At 30.2% G+C, this 21,996-nt stretch overlaps 2 protein-coding genes and 1 long non-coding RNA gene across 15 annotated transcripts in view; 2 read left to right on the forward strand and 1 right to left on the reverse strand.

The window, feature by feature from the left end:
* Positions 1-1,707: 1,707 nt before the first annotated feature.
* LOC130451172 (protein 60A) lies at positions 1,708-16,966 on the forward strand. Its single transcript, XM_056790004.1, has 6 exons — positions 1,708-2,184; positions 9,007-9,193; positions 9,801-9,955; positions 11,658-11,831; positions 13,168-13,250; positions 15,128-16,966. The coding sequence occupies exons 1-6, from the start codon at positions 1,815-1,817 to the stop codon at positions 15,386-15,388; spliced, it is 1,230 nt and encodes a 409-aa protein (XP_056645982.1). The 5' UTR covers positions 1,708-1,814; the 3' UTR covers positions 15,389-16,966.
* On the reverse strand, positions 2,178-18,462 carry LOC130451174 (uncharacterized). Its single transcript, XR_008910684.1, has 3 exons — positions 18,176-18,462; positions 17,883-18,083; positions 2,178-6,698 (listed from the first exon to the last, which is right to left on the reverse strand). It is a non-coding gene; the product is annotated as an uncharacterized LOC130451174 (long non-coding RNA).
* A 312-nt stretch (positions 18,463-18,774) lies between these two features.
* Positions 18,775-21,996, forward strand: part of LOC130451862 (patronin) — a 91,731-nt gene continuing 88,509 nt past the window's right edge. For 9 of the 13 annotated variants that reach the window (XM_056791196.1, XM_056791201.1, XM_056791202.1 and 6 more), the window contains exon 1: positions 18,792-19,169. In XM_056791196.1, the coding sequence (XP_056647174.1) occupies positions 19,032-19,169 (138 nt within the window). In that variant the 5' untranslated portion in view covers positions 18,792-19,031. Of the gene's footprint in view, positions 19,170-21,996 lie in introns of all 13 variants that reach the window. The other 4 variants (XM_056791204.1, XM_056791215.1, XM_056791209.1 and 1 more) reach the window with 2 other exon arrangements.

A 21,996-nucleotide genomic window follows, 5' to 3' on the forward strand; every position in this document is an offset into this window, starting at 1 on the left:
GAAAGTCCTTGTACATATGGTAAGGAAAAATGTTTTATGTTTTGATGTTTCGTTTCTGTTCTGTTTTTTAATTGGTTCTAGTATCTGTTTATTCTTTTCTTGAATGTGTTGTTTATCATTTTTCTGAATAATTATTTTCTTTCAATGCAGTTTTTGTTTTTGAATAGCTAAGCATCTAAATTAATTAAAGTAACGCAATCATCTACATATCGGAAAAGAATGGAATATTTATATCAAGTTTTCTTAGGACAGTTTTCTCAAGATCTTCCAATACCAATTGTGCTATGGAAGCCTTCATAGCACAACCCTCAATTTGTTTGTATGTTTCATTTTCATATTTGAAATATGTTGTTGTTAGTGCGAGTTCTATAGCTTTTATAAATTCGTTTCGAGGTATTTCTGTATATTCTTTAATTTTTTATCAATATATTTTTCATAATGGTAATATTTGATTGTAAGGACCAAGGAAAAATTAATTTTTCTCATTAGAACATTTCTCTTAGACCTTTTGATATGTTTATAATTAATAAGTCTTTCAAAAATTATTGAAATAAAGTTATTAAAAAACTAATTTTATAACAGAAGAGACCTAAAATCGAGACGATTTAAAAACATGAACATATATAAAAGGTCTAAGAAATTAAAGAAATTTATATTTAATAGATACCTGATACATGATCAATTATCCGGATTATTATAGTAATCGAAATACAAACAACGTGTTTTTCGACACTATTTATTTTTATTATGATCAATAAAGTGATAATTGATGATAAACAAAGGTTTTCTCGTCCAAAAACTGTTCTCCGGAGCCAAGTTCTAATCACTAGGGGTGTAGGCGATGAAATAAATTACATTTCTTTAAAATATTAATCTCAATGCATTAAATTACATTTTCAATGGATATGTGAAGTAAGAAATAAGGATGCTATAATTAAATAACTCAATTCACCAACTTGCTTTTTTAAATACAATTTATTTAGCAAACTGAGAATTTAATAATTTAAAGTTACAAATAGTTAGACTAATTTGTCTAACGTACTAGACGAATATCAGTTGAATGTACAAAATATTCGTTTCACAGGCTTCTTTATTTATTAATTCTTATCTTATACCATAATAATTATAAAATTAAATAAATATATTTATGGTTCATTATTGTCACATTAATAATAATGAACTGAAGATGATACTTCAATGGGGTTTAAGTGGAAATTATAAAACTTACAGACAGACTAAACATATTCAAAATTTATAGCAAGATAACTTAAAGAAGTTAGAGTTCATAATAATAAATAAGTAATTGATGATGATACGTCGCTGTGAAGAGGGTTGTTTTGGATAATTTAACTCTAGGAGGCAAAGTGGTTGATAGAACTGTTACGGGTCACTATGCGAAATAAAAGCTTATAAGATTAAAAACCGATACATATTAATAACTATAAAATAAAAATCGACTTATCTAAAATATCGAAATTGAAACTCTAAATATTAAATTGCTATAACGGTGTAATATCGGTAGTCATAAAAAGTTTCCCTATAAAACGATTTTATTATTGATGATGTAATTTGTTTCTAATATATAAAAATAATTGTTTTCATATTGTTCAGTTAAACTTTTATTTACTATTTTAATATTAAACAAGTCCGCTCCTGTACGAACAACGTCGTTTTCAACAACCTGTTTAATATCTACCTGCCCACACTACTTTGCTTAAGCATGCTTTAGTTCAATCTTGCGAGACTTAATTTACAGACGCTCACTCTTACGTCTAAACAATCGCGTAGGAAGGCGTGTTAAGTTGGTAAATAACATGCAGCCTGTGTTGGTTTTTTGTTTATTTGTTACATTCTGGAATTTATCTTCGTGTTCACGTTCAGGAATTTATATCGATAATGGGCTCGATCAAACTGCAATGGAACGAGCTATGACTAGAGATGAAAAGAAAGAAATGGAATTAGAAATTTTAAGTCTCTTAGGATTGCCTAAGAGACCTAGAAAGATCAGTAAAAGTCCTTTAAAAAGGTCAGCGCCGAGGTTCCTTCTTGATATTTATAAAACTTTGATGGAACAAGATAATGATGAAAATAATAGGGCAAAAAGAAATACCGAAGTTTATCTTAGTGGTGAGGAACAGCATCAGATCCACGAAAGTGATGTTATTATGACTTTTGAAAGCTCTAGTAAGTATAATGTTTTGTGGAAAATATAAAACACGAAAGTAAAAATACGCACTATCCTATATTAATTCAAGTTAGGGGTATTAGTTACTTAATTCGTTGCACTTTAGATTTATTATGAAAAATTCAAGTTTGAAAATTTTTATAACTGCCTACAATAACAAATAGAAAATCTACTAATAACATAATATACTTTAATAAACAAATGTAGTATCAATAAACCAATACCAGTATGAGCGAGCTGTATAATTTTAGCTAAACTACTTTTTGCGAGGTTTGTTTATACTATTTTGCGCATTTTGCAAGTACTTATATAGAAGTATCCGTTTTTTATAATAAAAAATACAAAATTAGTACACATACGATAGTTCAGCTAATTTTCAACTTTATGTAGGAGCATCAATTTCTAAATAAATGTATGTGTAATTCAGCGAACCAAAGGATCTATTGTGTCCTAACCCGTAGCATTTACACTATTGATTATTCTTGCTATTTTTTCAATAAAAACTGATTCGTATTTTAAATACATAATTATACATTTGATTAAAGCATTTTATTTGATAATAATAACTTAAAAACTTGTTAAACATTGTTTTTAGTCGAATTTTTCAAGGAAAAATTAGACTATTACAGTAGGCATGACTAGAAGAAAAATGGGGGGCACATAATTTTTCCCATGTTTAAGCTACAATTCTTATTTTCGTCTCTCGAGCAATTGCTATGGGTCCGATTTGGTTCAAAATTAGCATACACATGGCTTTTTTGGCGGCGGATTGATGTTATTAGAGTTTGGTTGAAAACAAATGAATATTTCGAGGGGTCGCAGTGCAAAAAAAGTGGTTTTTGACCTTTGCTCACCTCTGCAGGTCAAACGAAAAGCGACTGAAAAATGAAATTTCACATGTAGGTTCAAATAGTTGCGAGATGATTTCCTGTCTAAGGTCGAAACTTTCCATCTCCACCCCTCTCCATTTTATGGTCATTTTTGTTATATTTTCTTATTTTTTGACCAGAAAAAGTTTAACTTCGCATGTAAGTAGGGGTGATGTTGAAGAATTGTCTTTCTCAAGTTCAAAGTTTTCTTCTTCAGTTCTTCTAGCACAAAACGCCCGAAATCATTTTGATCGTTGTAATTGTTGAACTGGACCGCCTCCTATTTAATGAATAATACGAATATGATCGTTGCTAGGGTGATTTTTTTTACATCCCATTTTCGAAATTTCTTGTCATTATGACAATTTTTTCTTTGTTGTCAATTGGAATTGAACAAGAGGGTTCGAGACCACCGCGTCTATTGAAATTATGAATTTTCATTCGAGAGAGAGAGAGAGAGATAGTTAACTTGTGAAATGAAAAGTTATTGAGGAATAGCAAATTTTCCATATAAAGAAATAAAATTGAGAATTGATATCATTTCGAAGAAATTCATTTTATGGAAAGATTTGTTTGTGTATTAGTTAAATTCTTCATTCGACGAAAAATTCGACTTTCGTGATGGAGCTCTGCTGCTCACGGCTTTTTTTGTTTAATATCAGTTTTAAAATAAGTACTGGAAGTCCATCAAATTCATTTGAATAAAGAAATAGAATTATGTACCCGCCGAGTTTCTGCCATGTCTTTTATAATCGATTGAAAGCCGTTGTAATTCGAACATAACACTAATGGAGTCATATAGGGTGTTTGAGCCAGGAACTTGATAGTCTTGTGAAATGGTACCCTAACGTTGGTACGTGATACAAAATCCACGAATTAATTAATTAATTAATTTATCATCTCATATGCAGCTTAACGGTAAATAATCTCACTCTTTACTGCCACTGAAAGACGTCATTCCGAAGTTTGTCGTCTGCTTTTCATGTCAAATTAGAATTAGCGTGTTTAGTTCAACAAAACCTCTTCTATAGATTATCTGGTAAAGATAATTTGTGAAGTAACTGTAAACAATTTTTTTCTCTCTCTCCCTCAACTTTTTTCCTATTGACTAATTTGTATTCTGTATATTTCGTTTAATCGTAATTGTTGAACTGGATTGGTCGACCCTCTTTTTCAGTTTTTTGCCCATATCGTCATTTGGCTGTGGAAAATCGTCAAACGTTGAAATTTACGCAAAAGTATGTGGTTATAATTGCCCACTTATAACTTCTGCGATAGGCACGGAAGAGAAAAATATCGATACTTTCCAATTGATGGATTGTAATGAATCGGAATTAACTCTTAGAAAATCAACTTTTTTTTTAAGTACACACTGTAATGTAATAAAATAAAAGTGAAATTTGTTATCCTTAATCGTGCACTGAAGATAGTTACTTAATAGCCAAGACATATGTCATTGGTTAATGGTTTTTTAAATATCTACTGTGCGCTGTACCAGTGTAAGTGACTTCCTTAACATCTATTTGAAACATAAGAATTGAACGTTTCGATAGGCTGGACGCACATCATGTTCTAAGGATTCGTCATCATGTTCGTCACTTCTTTAAGGTCGATTAATAAACTTTTGTTCCGCTCGCCGTTGCCGACTGCGTTCATCGTTCTTCTCAAATTAAATGATTGAAATGCGTAAGAGCTTTCAAAAATAACGTTGCCACAACGTCTCCTGTTGAAGGTATTGGTCGCATTTATCGGATGTAGCGCATATCGCTACTGCTACCTATCGCGACCAGAATCGTGTAGAACGTTCGCTGTCAAGCCGTTTTTGTTTTCTGTTAGTTATTGATATTTGATAGGTGTATTTTTTACATAGTGCTCTGGCTCTATATCAGTCCGCTCCGGAACATGTTGATTTTGTATCGTATATTCATAGAGTAGTAAACTATCTACGAACAGCGAACGAGGGTCCGCGAGCCCAACAGTGGGCAGACGGCGTTTAGGAATCGACCTTAATGCTTTCATTTAAAAGACCATCACACGACATATACATACTATTTTTTTAAATTATTATTACCGAACTTACACAGATATTAGTACTGGTGCATTCCACTTAGCGTTCCGGCGCCAGAAATAGTCTTTTGGGCGTTCCACGTAGCGACTACGATCATTGAGGTCGCGGGGAAAACGTCACTCATGACGACCTTGTCATGAGGTGGATCGAAGTGAGCGTTGAAAGAATTAGCGGAATTAACAAAATTCAAGCAACGCAGATTGCATCCATGGGAATCAATCTCATTATTTGATACGGTACTTGTTATACATTCTTGTGACGTACCACTAAATATTTTACTTTCGTCGTAGAAGATGTAAATTAGTTAAACATTTCACTAAAAAAATCAATGACTTACAGATTGTAGCATAACTTCTTAAAGCTTTTACTTTATTGTTTCTGCTTTGGCATTCTAAACACTCAAAACGCCTCGTAAGCCATTCCACTTGAGTTTACGATTATAACGCTCTGGACTAAGGGGAACGGGAAAGATCGTGGTTGTGAGTGCTTAGTGGAATGCACCCTACATATTTAAAAAATGTGAATCAAACATAACAGTATCAATTATTACTGTAAATTAAATTTGGTGTCTAGATATTCACCGTCGTCATGGCCATTTTTCTGTCGAGTTCTCGCTTTAAAACTATCCGAGTAACCCATAATTCTGATTTACCATGATGGTTTCATTAAAAATATTGTATGTATGTTTCGCAGGAAGGATAAAATCCGCTTTAAATTATTTATTCTATATGTACCAAAACCAACTGTATACATATACATATATCATTCAACATAGTTAGAAATTTAGAATCACGGTACTATTTTAAGCAATGTTTGCTTACACTATAAAGAAAATTGATTATACATTTTGATTACCTTAAATCCTGTTTTCAATTATTAACGCAGCGCATGCTGATGGCTTATTTTTTCTTTACACTTTTGAAAAATATTATTTGACACAAGTAAATTAGTAGTAATGACTCCGACGCATGACTTTATTAGTGATAATTGTCCGCCATAAAGCAGTATTTGCATTGTCTGCATTGTTAGATTCCAAATTAATTTTCTGTTACATTTATCTTCTACCTACATGTAAGATTAGAATGTTTTAACAGGCCCACGACTTAAATTGCAGCTTTTCTTCATTAAAAAGTTGTCATTTTGTGATTAGTTTTTGAATTTGTTTGGTTTATCGCATCGGATCCAAGCAAATTCCTTCTTAGGAAGAAGATATCAGAGTCAGTAACAAAAGGCAACTAGGTATTACAATTTTCAAAATTTCCCCTTTTTTTCGCTAGAACACTCATGTTCGCATGCATCTTTCAAAGAACAGAGTGTTTACCAATCATTAATAGTCCAGTTCTGATATATTCTGACAAAATTCAATCGTTGAATTTTATGTTCGCTGGGAAGTGAAGTAAGTAAGTAAGTGAAGGCCGGTCTGATGCTGAATCCTTCTTTATTTAAACGTTATCTGAGGTTTGGGCTATATTCTGCTAATTCATTTTATAGCATTTTGCTCTTGCCTTAGATGCAGATTGTATAATCTCGTTTCATCAATGTTCCAACACTGACGCTGGAATGAAGTATCCATAACCTAAGAACAACATGTCGCATTTAATATCCTTCATTTGATGACAGAGATTTTTTCACTTACAAATGAACTTTCAAACAAACATTACAATTTACTATTACTATGAATTAGTGTTAAAAAATGTTTTAAGGCGGTGAAATAACAATTGCTACTGTTTTGTGCAGATTTTATTTGGGGTTGATTTCACTGAAACTGCCTGAATATATTATTAATATTATGGACTAATCGCTCATATTTTCATACACTTTTTTTTAACTACACACTGTGTTGGTCGTAGAAATAAACTTATCCATTCTTTAAAAAACAAAGTAGACATACTTAGAAACGGGTATTGTGAGACTCAAGATGCATATATATATTTGGACGGTTAATATTGATGGGACAATAAGCAATGGATGTCAGGAAAAAAAATAGAAATCGAAACTGATCTTTAATTGGCTTTTGTGACCAATTACCCATCTAGATAGAGATCTGCAAACAGATATTATGTATCTAAGTTATTACAGGAATTCCAATTAAGGAATGAAAGTTGTACAACGTTTTGAGGAATTTTCCAAAGATTAACAACCAAAATTTCATTGAGGGTTTTCAATAAAAGCATATATTGTATTCGCGTTTTTTTCTACGACATATCAATAGATTGTCCTCCAAACTTTTCCTTTGGATCCGCTACTGCTTTGTCTGCCGTTTCATATTTTTACGGATTGTACGTAGAATCGGTTAGACAAAAATAATATCGACATATAAGAAGTTCAATTGAAACATTTGTTGTGAAATTTTATTTTTATTAACCACATATCGATTGTGTTTAAATGGTTTATTTTTGAAATCTTAATATACGTCAACTTTTAGACTAAACATATTGTGTTACAATCTTTGAATTAGTAATTCCTATTTATAAATTTCATTATGATTACTATAATTTATATATATATTTTCAATAAAATATTGTTTTGTTTGTTTCCGTCATAAAACTTTTATAACGCCGTTTACGAATAAACTTGAAAAATTATTTATTGAAAGACATGATTTCAGTACGTGATTATAATTATTCATGTATATTATACTCATCAAATGATAATTTCTGACCATAAGTTGGAGATATTCTATTAATCTTTATATAATGATGATACGAGGCGCACGGGAGAAATCATATATTATCTTTTATAATTTAAATTTACGTACAAATTTTTCTGTCCGAAATCAATTTATAATTATGGGAATTTGGGAGATAGAATATTGGCTAAATAATAATGTTTGCTATTTAAAAAGATGATTTTTATATAGAAGTTATATGATGTCCATTGCCTCCTTTCAAATTACATATTTTTTTAATGTCAATAATAATAAATAATTTATGAGTTGAATCGTGTTTATAAGAATTTGTTGAATAGTAATGGATTTTCATAAACGACCATTGGTGATAAATAATTCTTGAAAAAGAAATGAAAAATATATTTGCACAATAATCGCTGGGCATTATAAGCAGATATTACCACAATGACTGCTCATAATTGCTCATGCATATATAAGCAAGCATATATAAGGAATAGCAGGGTAAGGAAGGTAGAAATCATTATTGGAATAGAGAAAAATAAAACTGGTATAGACATTTTACAATGATAAATACGTAAAGCTTAGCAAAACTACGTACCAAGTATTAAAAACAAAATTAAATCAGTAGAAGAATTTAAAATTCTAGCATCTTCGATTTCCCTTAGAATAAAGATATTGTCATTTGATATAAATACAACCCTCAAAGCAGAATCTATGCTCAAACTAAGAAACTCACAACTTTTTTAAAAATTTATTAAATAAACATAAAGTTGCACCTTTTCAGCCTAAAATGACACGGAGTAAGTAACAAAATTTGAAATTATAATTGAACAGTTTCCTAATTTCTTTGAAACCAGGTATGTGTACACCTCAAAGAACACGAATTTAAATACAAAATAGAACCAACCTGAATTGCTCTGCCGTGTATTCATCATCTGAAATGAGATGCAAGAATGATAAGAACAATAGGTATTTCTGGAAAGTATTAGATCCAGAATTATCTTTATCATTTTTGAATTATTCTGTTTATACAATTTTATATATTGTTATTTTTTTCGTTACACTTTCGAATCAACCAACAGCTCTAAAATTTTCTAATACACAATTGATTTAAACTTTTATTGATTAGTTCTTCTATTTTTCAAACTCCGCAGTTTCACAGAGCATGTAATTTATTATTAAGTTACTATACAGATTATCACAATTTATTTGGAGAGAGCATTAAAGCATATAATCAGTATTCGTCTTCTTTCAGATGATCACGTGCCAAGTGTGAGACACGAAAGAGGGAAAAGGCTGTGGTTTAATGTAAGTGATGTGCCCGTAGCAGAGGATGTAGTTGGAGCTGAATTAAGAATATTTAAAAGTTCTGGCAAAGGCAATAAAAATCCTGGTATAATATACACTGTAACTGCTTATCAACTTATTAAAACAGTGAATGGGTGAGTAGTAATACATTCAGTAACTAGTATCCGAGAAAAGAACATGAAATCAATATAAGGACTAAACACCATCGCATCGAAAGTTTATGATTGAATAATTATTTATTGCTTCACTCAAAAAAGAACTGGAACCATGAAAGCGACAGAAGTTTCAAATTTGATCTGTCTTCTTTCAGTCAGTGTCGTGCGATCATTGATTTGTATGGGTACTTTTGTATTTTCTGGCTTTTTTCGGTATTCAACTGCTTTCCACATCAGGTATTATCGTTTGTTGTCAATATCTCTTCAATTGGTAATTAGCTTTTTGAGGTGTAGTATATTTTATTCTTATATTTGCTTTCTCCTAAATGATGGTATATAATTTTGTAGGCGCAAACAATTTTAGATGTATTCACTTTTTCATACATAGGACAAGCTACGACTATATATTTGCATGAATAATGATACGCAATTTATTTATTTCGTTTTCATAATTAATTTGACTTTTTTGAAATTAATATTTAAATAATTAAAGATGTAGAAATTTGTATGGAATTGTGAGGACGAGTACGATATAATTTATTTCTTGCCTATGGACGCCAGTGCTAATAGTAATCTAATATTTTAGCGAGAAAGAATTAGAATATATATCCGCAGCTAATATAACAGCAGGTTTCGTTGGTTGGATGAGTTTGAACCTGACACAATGTTTAGTTACATGGGTGGCATTTCCGAATTCCAATAAAGGAATCTACCTGTCAGTACATCCTTTAGATAAACCAGGTAACGAAATATTTTGTATTATAATAGATATTCCGTGATTGCAGTTACTCAGTATGAATACATTTCCTTTTAAACAATTTATTTTAAACAGGGCTGGACGAGGCCATAGTTTTAAGCCCAGATATTTCAGTATGAAAAGAAATATTTTAATAAGAATGCTACACGGGTAATCTCAATATTATATAATGCTTTTTTGAATATTTTTCTTAGTCTATCTTGACATGAGCTTTAAATGCCACGTTAGTTTATTATTAACATAAAAATATTAGAAAAACAAATTAATTCATTTTTACTTGTAACTAAAATGCTCTATATAAATCATAGAGGGGCCGGCTAAATAAAACAGTAATTATGAAGAATCGTGTAAAAATACACTGTTGATAGACAATGTCTGATAACTCCAGACTCTTTATGATAGTCTGATTGAGACAGTTTTGGTTTATTCAGTTAATTTGACTTTAGCCAGGAACCTTTTCAGCTAATTTCACACAATAATGGTCCTATTATTCGAAGACAATATTATGAAATCAACCAAATATTGACCGTGAAGGTTTGTTGGAGTGTTACTTATGTGGCAAGCAGAATTTATATTACCAAATGTTGACATATTCAAATATACGCACAACTTATTTTCATTTAAAACTATTCCACATGGTAGCAGTAACAATCGAGATAGAGAGTGCATTAAACTGTCTTCCTCGCCCAATCAAACTCAACGCCTTAGGAGATTATCATATGAAAGAAATATGATCTCTTTCATTAAAAAATTTCTGATTCGACATTTTAAGGTTACATCTATGGGAAAATGTCCAATACTCTCATACAAGAAAATGGTCTACCTCAGGCTTCGATTCATAATTCAACCTCCTATACTTTTGCTCTTTACGCTGATGACACAATGTATTTATTTTATGCATTGGTGGAATATTTCCACTTCTGAGCTAAGAAGTCTAAAGCATACTTAATGATACTCAACACAGTACAAAATGCTAATCTACACATTAGGCTTCTCTTCGCTTACTTACTCTTGTTACACTGCAAACCTGCTTAATCCACTTTATATATTTGTACACAAGAAAAACCTTAACTTTAATACACCCAAGAAAATCCAGCCAGTTACCTATACCCTCCAATCCACTCTTTTTCTCGCCAAAAACCAACCTATCGTTAACTAAATACTGAGAATATGAGCACCTCAAACAGAACTTCCTAGATCTCTATAAAACGTCCTCTCATCTGTCTGCAGTGTTCATATTGGGGAACTATTTGCTATACCTTAAACTCCATACCCAAAAATTATAAAAAAGATATAAAAGCTTATAAAATCCATCCAAAACATTTTTAGCCCTCACCCTTTAATACATGCTGTTTGCAACTCCCTTATGTAGGAGTAACTGTAACTTTGCTCTGGGCCCCCCCATACATATTGGCATTACTGACGATAAAATTGCAGATATCAGCAAAATGAGCATCAACGTCAAACCTCTGAACAGATATCGAATGATATGAGAAAATTCTTCGAACTATATACTGAACCAGAATCTTTATACCCTTTATACCCTTGTTACTTAGTCCAAACTACTTTTCATGACGACTGCACAAAGTAACATCAAATTGGAAAGATTCAACCTGTTGTGAATCGGCTATGCTCATAAGAAAATTATAGTGAAGTTTTCAAAATAAGTATTATTATTATTTGTAGGCCATGAAATTAGACCTGAAGATATTGGACTTATCACGGTTAAGGCAGAAGATGAGCAACAACCCTTTATGGTAGCTTTTCTTAAGGCTGTTAATAGTGTGAAACCGAGGGTGACCAGGGAAGCCAGAACCAAAAAAGATACATTTAATGGCGTTATGACCGGATATTCGAAGAGTAAGTATATATTTTTCATTTAAAATGTGTTACTACGTACACGCTAATGTTATTAACAATGTTATTCAACTGACAACCAACTTGTTATAATTGAGTATCAATTTTCCTCTTTTCATCAATTTTAAGTTTTTATTTACTGCGCATACTTTGGATAAAAGTACAAATTTTCAGATATCTTGGTACCAATGATGTTTTAATTGTTCCTAGATGGGTGCACCATCTGAAATGGCCCTCAGATTATGTCTATCAGATCTATGTTTTGGCATGTGTATATATTTCAAATTATAATGATTGCTACTAGTTATCTCACGTGGATTTCATTATTATTAACAAAATGGCTGTAAGAATTTATTTCAAAATTTGCATACATTTGTTACTTATGGTTTTAGTGTACTTTCGCTGAAGGCTCTAACAGTAGCCGGATATAATATAGATATATCATCATCTTTGATATTAACCTTTTGAAGTTCTAATGTCCTTATGGAATCATTTCGCCTGATCTTCACTACAATCGCCCAAATTTTCTGGATAACGTAGTGAACAGTTATTATCATCTTACAACCCAGAATATTAAAATTTGAAAGCATAGCTTCCATTAACTCTCAACTTCATGCATTCCAACAATATTTTCTAGAACTCTAACAAATGAAAATTCAACTTTGCATTCGTTAAGGTGAGAAGTTGATCTTTAACAAGTTACCGTTTATGAGGACCATCAAATATAACAGCATCAAGTTTTTCTATCCCTAATCCCAGGAAACGATAAGTTGCATATCTACTTTGTCCTTCAAGGAGAAAGTTTACATTTTTTAAATCAATAGAAATTTCTCATCTTTGTTGCCTCATATTCCTCCTTGATGTTAGAAGAAAGTAAAATGATCAATACAAATTGAAGCATATTTGTTACTATTATGGAAAAGAACTCATTTTAATCCAATCAATTCCAAAAATTTTTTTTGTGAAATTTCTAATTGGGCCCTTGAAGATATATTTATTTATATATTTTTGGCTAGTATCAAGACTAATAGTAATTAATCTGTATGTTCATAACTAGATCTAACATTTTTGAAATCGGCACATCGGAAAAATCAAAAATCAGTTGTTTTCATTATGATGGTCTTTGAACTACAGTCTTAGATTATTTGTAAAAAATTTGGAAATTGATTTGGATATTGCAATATTATAATGAACCGATTCAATAATATTATAATGCACTAAAAAATGATTGTTGAACTCATTCACTATCGTATTTGTCATGTAGTATCGGTATTGTTTTCGTAACTTTTTGTAACATATTTACCTACAGATTATTTTAGTTATTATTTTTGATTTTTAGTTGATATGGATAATAGACAAGATTTGAGAAGAAGTTGTCGGATCGAAACTTTGTACATCAATTTTAAAGACTTATCATGGACAGTAAGTAAAACATCAATGTGAAATCAGCAAAAGGGAGAGATCTTCAAGTGCTTTAAATTTATTCCATTATCATTAGTCATTATTGTGGTTTTGTCAACTTTCTATACAGAAAAGGTCTATAACATCATTCAATATGTTGTGTGATTGACATATAGATGGCGCTGTCATTGTCAAATCCATATAACGTTGATGAAATACCAACTTTCAAAAGATATTTCGATTTGTCAGAAAAAAGTGACAGCCATTCAAGTGAAACTACTTTTGTTATTTGCAAAACAATTTCGTGTGTTAATTTATCATTGCTTCTTGATGAAAAACTAATTCTGTACAAGCTCAGTAATGGCTTTAAAAGTGTTATTCGGACTCAGCTTAATCGAAAAAAACCATTTGTTATTGGTTTGCTGGATTTAAACGTGATCGTACAGATACTGATGATGGTGAACGTTCTGGTCGTCCCATTAAGGTCGTTACTCAAGAAAACATCAAAAAAGGTCCACAAATTGGTTATAACTAATCGTAAATTGAAATTGCGTGAGATATATGAGGCCGTAAAAATATCAGAAGGCATTGTGTTTACAATTATACATGAACATTTGACCATGAAAAATTTTTCAAAGTTGGTGCTGGTTTACTCACAGTTGATCAAAAACAACAATGTGTAGATGGTTCAGAGCAGTGTTTGGTCATGTTTACACGTAATAAATCAGATTTTTTGCGTCGATATGTGACAATGGATGAAACATGAATCCATCACTTTACTTCGGAATCAAAACGATCATCATCTGAGTGGACTGCAGCCGCTGAACCACGGCCGAAGTGTCCAGTCAGCTGGGAAGGTTATGGCTTCAGTATTTTGGGATGCGCATGAAATATTGTTCATCGACTATCTCCAAAAGGCAGAGACAATCAATAGCGAATACTACATAGAGTTGTTGAATCGTTTGAATGAAAAATCAAGGAAAAATAACCTCATATGTCGAAGAAAAAAAACACTGTTCCACCAAGACAAGGCACCGATTCACAAGATGATGGTAACGATGACTAAATTGAATGAATTAGTCCAGGTCTGGTCCCCCAGTGACTACTGACTATTCGCTGTTCTCGAAAAAATGTTAGTCGGTATGAAATTCAGCTCAAAGCAATTTCTACAACTGAAGCCTATTTTGGAGCAAAAAACAAATCCTTCTACAAGCACGGCATCGAGAAGTTAGAGAAGCGTCGGAATGATTGTATCGCTTTTGAAGGAGATTACATTAATGAATAAAATTGATTTTTGGCAAAAAATGTGGTTTTCTCAGCCGCACGACTTATTGAGTGATAGTTTATCTATCTTTTTTTTTATGTCTTTAAAATATAGTCAACCTAAAACCAAAGTTATATTCTTAATATTAACTACAAAACATACAATAAGTTAAAGATATAGTTCAAGAAAAGAAACACAATTTCTACAAACCACAAAAGTAGGTAATCTTGAATAATAATCTTTATTAACTTATCACAAATTCTCAGTGATTGCCCACACCAACAAGTAATATTCAAAGACAAAAAATGAGTCCAAAAAACTCACAAACTTCCTCCAATATTCGTTGACAGAATTGGGATCAGTTGAACAAGTCAGACAAATTAGACAGATTGAATTCAACATTTGAATATACTCTCCACAAAATACATAAGTTATTGGAATATCAATGGAGTGTGACATAAAAGATATTTATATGGCTGAGTCTCAAATACAATGATATCTTAATTTGCATATTGTATTACCAATAAATCAATTTAGTTTGAATGAATCATGAATTTGTTTCCACCCATACCTTTTTATAAATGTTCATTGATTTTATTAGTACCTCTTTTACACTATAAATTTGCTCTTTTAGGATTGGATAATTGCACCAGAAGGTTATCCAGCTTTTTATTGTGCAGGAGAGTGCAATTTTCCACTAAATGCACATATGAATGCCACCAACCATGCCATAGTACAAACTTTAGTACACTTGATGAATCCTCAAAGGTTTCCAAAACCATGCTGTGCGCCAACAAAACTAAATCCTATTTCTGTTTTGTATTACCTTGATGACCAGAATGTCATATTAAAGAAATATAAAAAAATGGTTGTGAAAAGCTGTGGATGCCATTAAGTTAATAATTTTGGAATTATTGTACAAATGTAAATATTTTTTATATCTAGTACATCATATTGTGTTTATATATTTGTACCTCTCAAACTAATTTATTTTCTTATTGAAATTAGTACTGAAATTGTAATCATTAACAGTAGTTCTTAAATTATTGTATCAATTGATACATTCTCAGTTCAGAGAAAGATTCACTATATGGATGACTTGCAAAGGATAAATAGAAAGGAATAAAACACTTGCAAAGAAATGATAGTTAAAATAGGGCACATGTGGATATACCAATAGTGATTATAAGATAAGATTAATATATGAATAAGAATTAAAGTATCTTTCACTCTCAACTATACAAAATTAAGAATAGAAAATGTTTCTATATGTTCTCTTGATACTGAATATTTCAAATGATTACGGTTCTCAAGATTGCCCAAATGTTAAATGGCGACAATCATGAGTTTATAGCATTTATTGACAATTCTACAACGGTTGTTACCTTATCTATAAATTTAATGAAACACTCAATCTTTCAATTTAAGCCGTGGATTTCCACTAATACGAATTCTTGACACAATCTCCAATATCCGAGTGTCGAATTCTAGATTTTTAAATATCCAAACATAAGATTCTCTCTACTGCTTTTAAACAAAATACTTTGATTTTTTTCTCCAGATCTCATTCTATTTATATATTACTCTGTCATAAGCATACTATTATTTATCTTCCCAAAGATATTCAATGTTATTCTAGATTATTATCAATACTAAACCACATTATATACATCTTTATCAAATTCCAAATTGACGATTATAGTGATTTCTGATCCTACTTTATGTCTTCTGTTATTGATTTTATCTAAAACTTCGTTGAAATATTTCAGGATAAATAATTGAAAGCGAATCGGGAATTTATAATAAAGTAACTACAGAAACTTTATAAATGAGGAAAAATTGTACCTTAGAATGGAAATCAAAAGAGGGGAAGGGTTATTACATTTTTCGATATTTTACATGAAAGAATTGTTCTAAACGGGGCAGATTGAAGCGAAAAGGACCATATTTGATGATCCTTATGTAATAGTGGTATTTAGTTAATACAATATATTCAAATTTGAAAGTAATAATTTTCTTAATCGTTAATACCAAGTTAGAGACATCAGATAGACAATTTTTTTTAAAATTTTGATAAATGAAATGTGTATGTTTATATTTTTGATTCTTCAGTATCATTCGGAGCTTTAATTGAAATATTTCCATGATAGGAGCATTTATTAACTTTCTTCAATTTAAAATTAAAGAAGAAAAGTGTATGGTACAGTAACAACAAATAAACATTACAATGGATTGAATTTTTATTGTTCTCATACATGTGGTGAAGACAGAAATAATTTTAATTTAATAACCTACATATAGATTAAATAATTAGAGGAGAGTGATAAAATTGTGATTGGCAATATAAAACTGCTTTTTATCGTTTTTAGAACTTACTTCTATAGTAAATGATATAATGTAAAGTTGATAAATTATATGTAAATGTAAAGTTTAGAATGTTTCTATAGCCTTATAATAAAATGAATGTATTCTGTGTTTGCATTTTATATCTGCATTATACCAACCTATATATTAAAAAAATTGGTAAATAGGTAACGTTATTCATTAGTGTGAGTACAGAGAACTACTAGTAACTATCGTCTTCCTAACTAAATGGCGGCGAAAATTTTAGGTGTGGATAGCACAAAATAATACACTGGGAAAAGTTTTTTTCCGAATACACTGAAAAGTGTATGAAACGTAGAAAAGAGGAACTATGGAATAATTTATTTTCATTGCGGTATTATAAAAGCCGACGAAAATTCCTGCATCAAGCGATCTTTCATATTAAATAAAATAATACAGTAAAATCTGAAAGCGAAAAATAGTAATTTTGAATAACTTTCCACAATAGCGTTCAGAAACAATTCCGGGATCTCATTTAAAACGAATACTTTATAGTATAAACACGAAATTTTTACATATATGAAAACACAATATTTTTTTGAGATTTGTAAGTGGAGAGATGCTTTCAGAATGGCGCCTCAACAGGGAGGCGCTTTGTTCAATATTTATTGTACATCGAACGCCCGACGCTTTTGTCACAATAATATTAGTATTTTTCCTTCATTATTCTTTCAAGGTTATTCTAAAAGTATTTTCAACTTTTTAGTTTGATGGTCTTTAAAAGTGTGTTTTTCAGTTTTTTCAAACTATATTTATTTCAGTAAGATAACAAAAAAAATTAAACATGTCTCTTCTAACGAAAACATTGCAAGATTGTTATGTAACAGGATCTTTATTCTATTTATATTTAAAACCGACTATCGTTTTCTCCAAATGGCTATGCTAGTGCCTGTACATTTACAGAACATGATGACACCTAATGTTTACATTACAGCATTGTATAAAGAATAGGATAGTAGCATTGTATAAAGAATTATTTATACAATGATTATAGTAATACATACCCGCCCATACCATACCACACCTAAGTAAGGGGTTGCAGGCTTTATTATTATGTAGCTCTAATCTTTTGTATCATATTGTTTCTGACATTTTTACTATCTATTCGTTTCAACTGATTTCATTTAAGTGTATTGTGTTTTTAATTATACCACGTTAAATATTCTTATTTACATTATCCCATATCTGACAAGACTTTCTGAAATCTGATAGAAAAAAATGATCAAATAAATATACAAAATTTTTTACCAAAGTGAACTTGGACATCCAGTAAATCATAAATCTGAAAAACACTCACTTCACTAAAAAAACCTCTTCGGGGAAGCACTTGAATGTTTTTTAAAATAAAACATATTAACTAGCTGCATATTGCTCATATTTTCATCGTTCTTATTATAAAGCATATTTTTCAGAATACAAAAGCCATACTAAATTAATATTCTTCTATTAGTCTCCACTTGCTTTTGTGACGCGACTTGTATTTTGAGTTGCCTAATATATAGGTATAATGTAAATCATACAACTCTTCCACTTTATTCATTCGTTTATGACAATCAAATTCTCATACCCCCAAATTTACAGTGCAACATTAGAAAATAAAGTTCCGCCTATATCTGAATAATATATATTATCTCAAATATTGATAATATCAGCAACGATTATACTGTTATCTTGAATTATTTCGCCACTGTTTATCGCTCAATTAGTATCTACAATAATTATATGATTGCTTTCAATAACATAGCTCTCATTCATGGACACGTAATGTAATGATACAATTTTTCAATAGATAAAGATTGGCTCACATTTTATTTTTAGATGAGTTTAATTTTTTTAAACTTACCGCGGTTTAGAAATAGACTTCGATTTGTCAAAAGTTCGTAAATATTCCAGGATGTCGCTAGTATCGGTTTTGTAGTTTTCATTCATTATGACGAGACGTATAGAATTTTTGTCAAATTAACGAATTTATAAAAAATAAACTTCGAAAATGCGATACAAGTGATAATATTTGTTTATAAGTTAATAATCTGTATAGAACGAAGTGCGAAATATTTTTAAATACATGAAACTACACGGTATTAGTAGTTGTGTAGGTTGGACGATGATATTCATCGAGGGGAAAATAATATTTATTTGCATAGGAAACTTAAATGTGGAGTGTCATATCAAAGTTTTTGTCAAAAAACTCTAGTGTCAATAACGTACAAAGTGGCGAGAATTTACCGGATGAAATGGACCGCGGAGAAAGAAGGAAAACCGACATGGATGATACATTCATCACAAGGCTGGTAAGTCTATGTATGTTTTATAACAGAGGATGATTTTTTACCTAGTATTAACTGATATAATTTATATTTTGGTTGTAAATAAGTACTATAAAATTTGATATCCTCGTACACTATATAATTTGGGATATCTTTCTCTGAATCAGCTGTCGTGTGCATGACGATTTTTTTCTGACTGTGAAGTTATTTTGCTATTTTGCCAAAATAGTAACAAGTGGTTGTTTAAAGGAATATCCAAAGAATTTAATTATATATTGATCAGAACCTTAACAGCATTGTGTGTCATTCATCTAGGTCAATCTAAACCATTAATACATTGTACTAGAGGAATCAAACTGCCCAATTTCTTTTATTATATTAAGTGATAGTACAATAATATTTTTTATTTGAAGGTTGTTTAGCTGCTTAGTTAACCAATATTTATATTTAGTTTTGTAACACACACAAGCTTGTACATTAAATTGTCCTTTGACATAATATCTATTTATAAAACTCTTCATTCATGAAAAATGACTTATTCAGTCTGCTTTTTACAACATATTATCCAGGGTTAAATTATTTTTACTAGATTTATGGAGAAGGTTATCAATGTATTTGGTATAGGATAAATTATAGAAATATTTTGATGTTATTCCAGAACATTATTAATATTAAATAATTATAATGGAGTGGGGAATATTCATTTTGATTAATTAATAATCAAGAAAGCCCATTTAAAATTTATTCAATATTGTTTTTCAATTTATTTACTAAAGATTATAATATTTCCAAAAATTTCAGAGTTAGTTACTCTTAGCCTTATTTTTCTATCAATTTTTCTGAGCAAAAAATATTTGTATTTAAATTTAGTGGTTACTTTGTCACTCATTTCAAACACTTAGTTGCAATCAATGTATCATATGATTAACCTAAAATTTCTGGAAGTATAAAAGGTTGAAGGTTAGGTAAAAAAAGCCCTGAATATTACAATAAATTTACATGAAACAGAGGAATAGGATAAGCTGTAATTGCGAATCCTAGCCTTTTCTATTATCATTCCTATTTGTGGTGAAAAAAAATTTAGTACAGAATGACAAATCTATGACTGCCAACAGTTCTGACTCATTCTTGAAAACCTTATGTCAAATGGGGTTTCAAAGCTTCAAGGTAACATATTTTAATCAAATATAAAAATTTTAGAAACACTCATAGATAAATCAGTAACATTTACAAATTTGTGAAAACATTATTAATATTGCTATACAGTAAGGAGTTAGTTCATTTTGATTCTATAGCTAAATATTAATAAAACAAATTATAATAATCTACAATCATGCTGAGATTTCAAATTGCAAAATAGATTTTTATGAGAATCCTGTGTGTATTGTCAGTATAAAAATTACATAGAGATGCAATTTCTCAATAATTTTTGTAGGAGCTATTTCATATATCTTAGATAGTACTAAAGCTTTTGGTTAAGGTTCTAAAAATCTAAATTACTTTGTAAACATTTTTCTAAATTTAATGAAGGTTTCCCATCTCAAATAGTGAGATTTTTATTAACATACCAATAAATTTTACTTTTTAATGCATGACAATTTCATACAGTATATGTGAAGAAATGTTTATAAATCTAGGTTAAGGTTGAAAACATCTTTATTTACAATAATCCATTACAAACTGTTACAAGTAGCTTGAGAAATGAAAATGAATTAATATTTTATGTATTCAGGTTTTGGATATGTATTAAATACGGTTTTTTGTATATTGTATATTAATCCTTTGTGAACAATTTTTATCCTCAAAAACTCTCTATTGGGTTACACCTGAAAAGCATCTAAACAATAATTTGAGTTTTTCAGTTGGTTACATCCTAAAGTAATACAACTAGGAATATTTTGAGTTTCTAATTGCACATCAAGATTTTTCAGTAGTACTTCGAAGTATGAAATTTGGTCTTCCGAGAAAAAGTTGTGGAGTTTCAAAATTGATATCTAACTCAATTTCATCACAATAAAATGATTCTTTCACAATTTATGTCAAAAAAACAAACCTCTGAAGCAGAAGGAAAAAATAAATTGAATTTATAAAAACTAAATTCACTCTTATATCATCCAATTGTAGATAGATTCATTTGATGATAGTTTTAAAAAGAGACTAACATTTTTTTTTGTGAATCAACCATACAAAAAATTGATAAACAAAGATACTACTTGGACCATGTGTTGTTTGTAAATATATATAATATATATCATTGGAAACTAGATGACCTTCCAGGACAAGAGATGTCATTAATGAAAATAGAAAGTGAATATTAGGATACAAATTTTTCATAACATAGGCATCTTCTCATATCTTTTGTAATTGGACGTATATTTTACCAAATGAATGATGCTTTTATTTTGGAAGATTAATTTGTATATAGTGTATCTACTAGTTTCTTTGACCTCTGAACTTACAAACAATAAAGGCAAACTACCAGTTTATATATCAATCATGGCAAACTGATAATAGGTTAACTTTTCCATGCGAAACTAATACCTGATAAAAATTTGAAAATATTACTTTCTGATAGTGATATATACATATCCAACATATTCAGACAAAACACATAAATATTATGTGTTTTGATTTTATAGGGTAATATTGAATTCGATTTAAAACTGACTTGTTGGCACAGGGTGGCATTCAAATTTGGAAAACTTTTATCTGCACGCCACCCTATATTACATCATGCCATTTATAGTGAAATATTTGGGAGATAATGGTAATTATTGGCTTATTGGAAAGAAATTTGAATTTTTAAGAAAATATATTTAAAAAGCTCTTTGATTTCATAATTGGTGCAAAT

This window comes from Diorhabda sublineata, chromosome X (assembly GCF_026230105.1).
Source record: "Diorhabda sublineata isolate icDioSubl1.1 chromosome X, icDioSubl1.1, whole genome shotgun sequence".
Classification (NCBI taxonomy): Eukaryota; Metazoa; Arthropoda; class Insecta; order Coleoptera; family Chrysomelidae; genus Diorhabda; species Diorhabda sublineata.

Coding starts and splice junctions, on each gene's coding strand:
- LOC130451172 (XM_056790004.1), top strand. CDS start 1,815: ATGCAGCCTGTGTTGGTTTTTTGTTTATTTGTTACATTCTGGAATTTA. Junction 9,956..11,657: donor ACATCCTTTAGATAAACCAG/GTAACGAAATAT, acceptor TATTATTTGTAG/GCCATGAAATTAGACCTGAA. Junction 13,251..15,127: donor TTAAAGACTTATCATGGACA/GTAAGTAAAACA, acceptor TTGCTCTTTTAG/GATTGGATAATTGCACCAGA.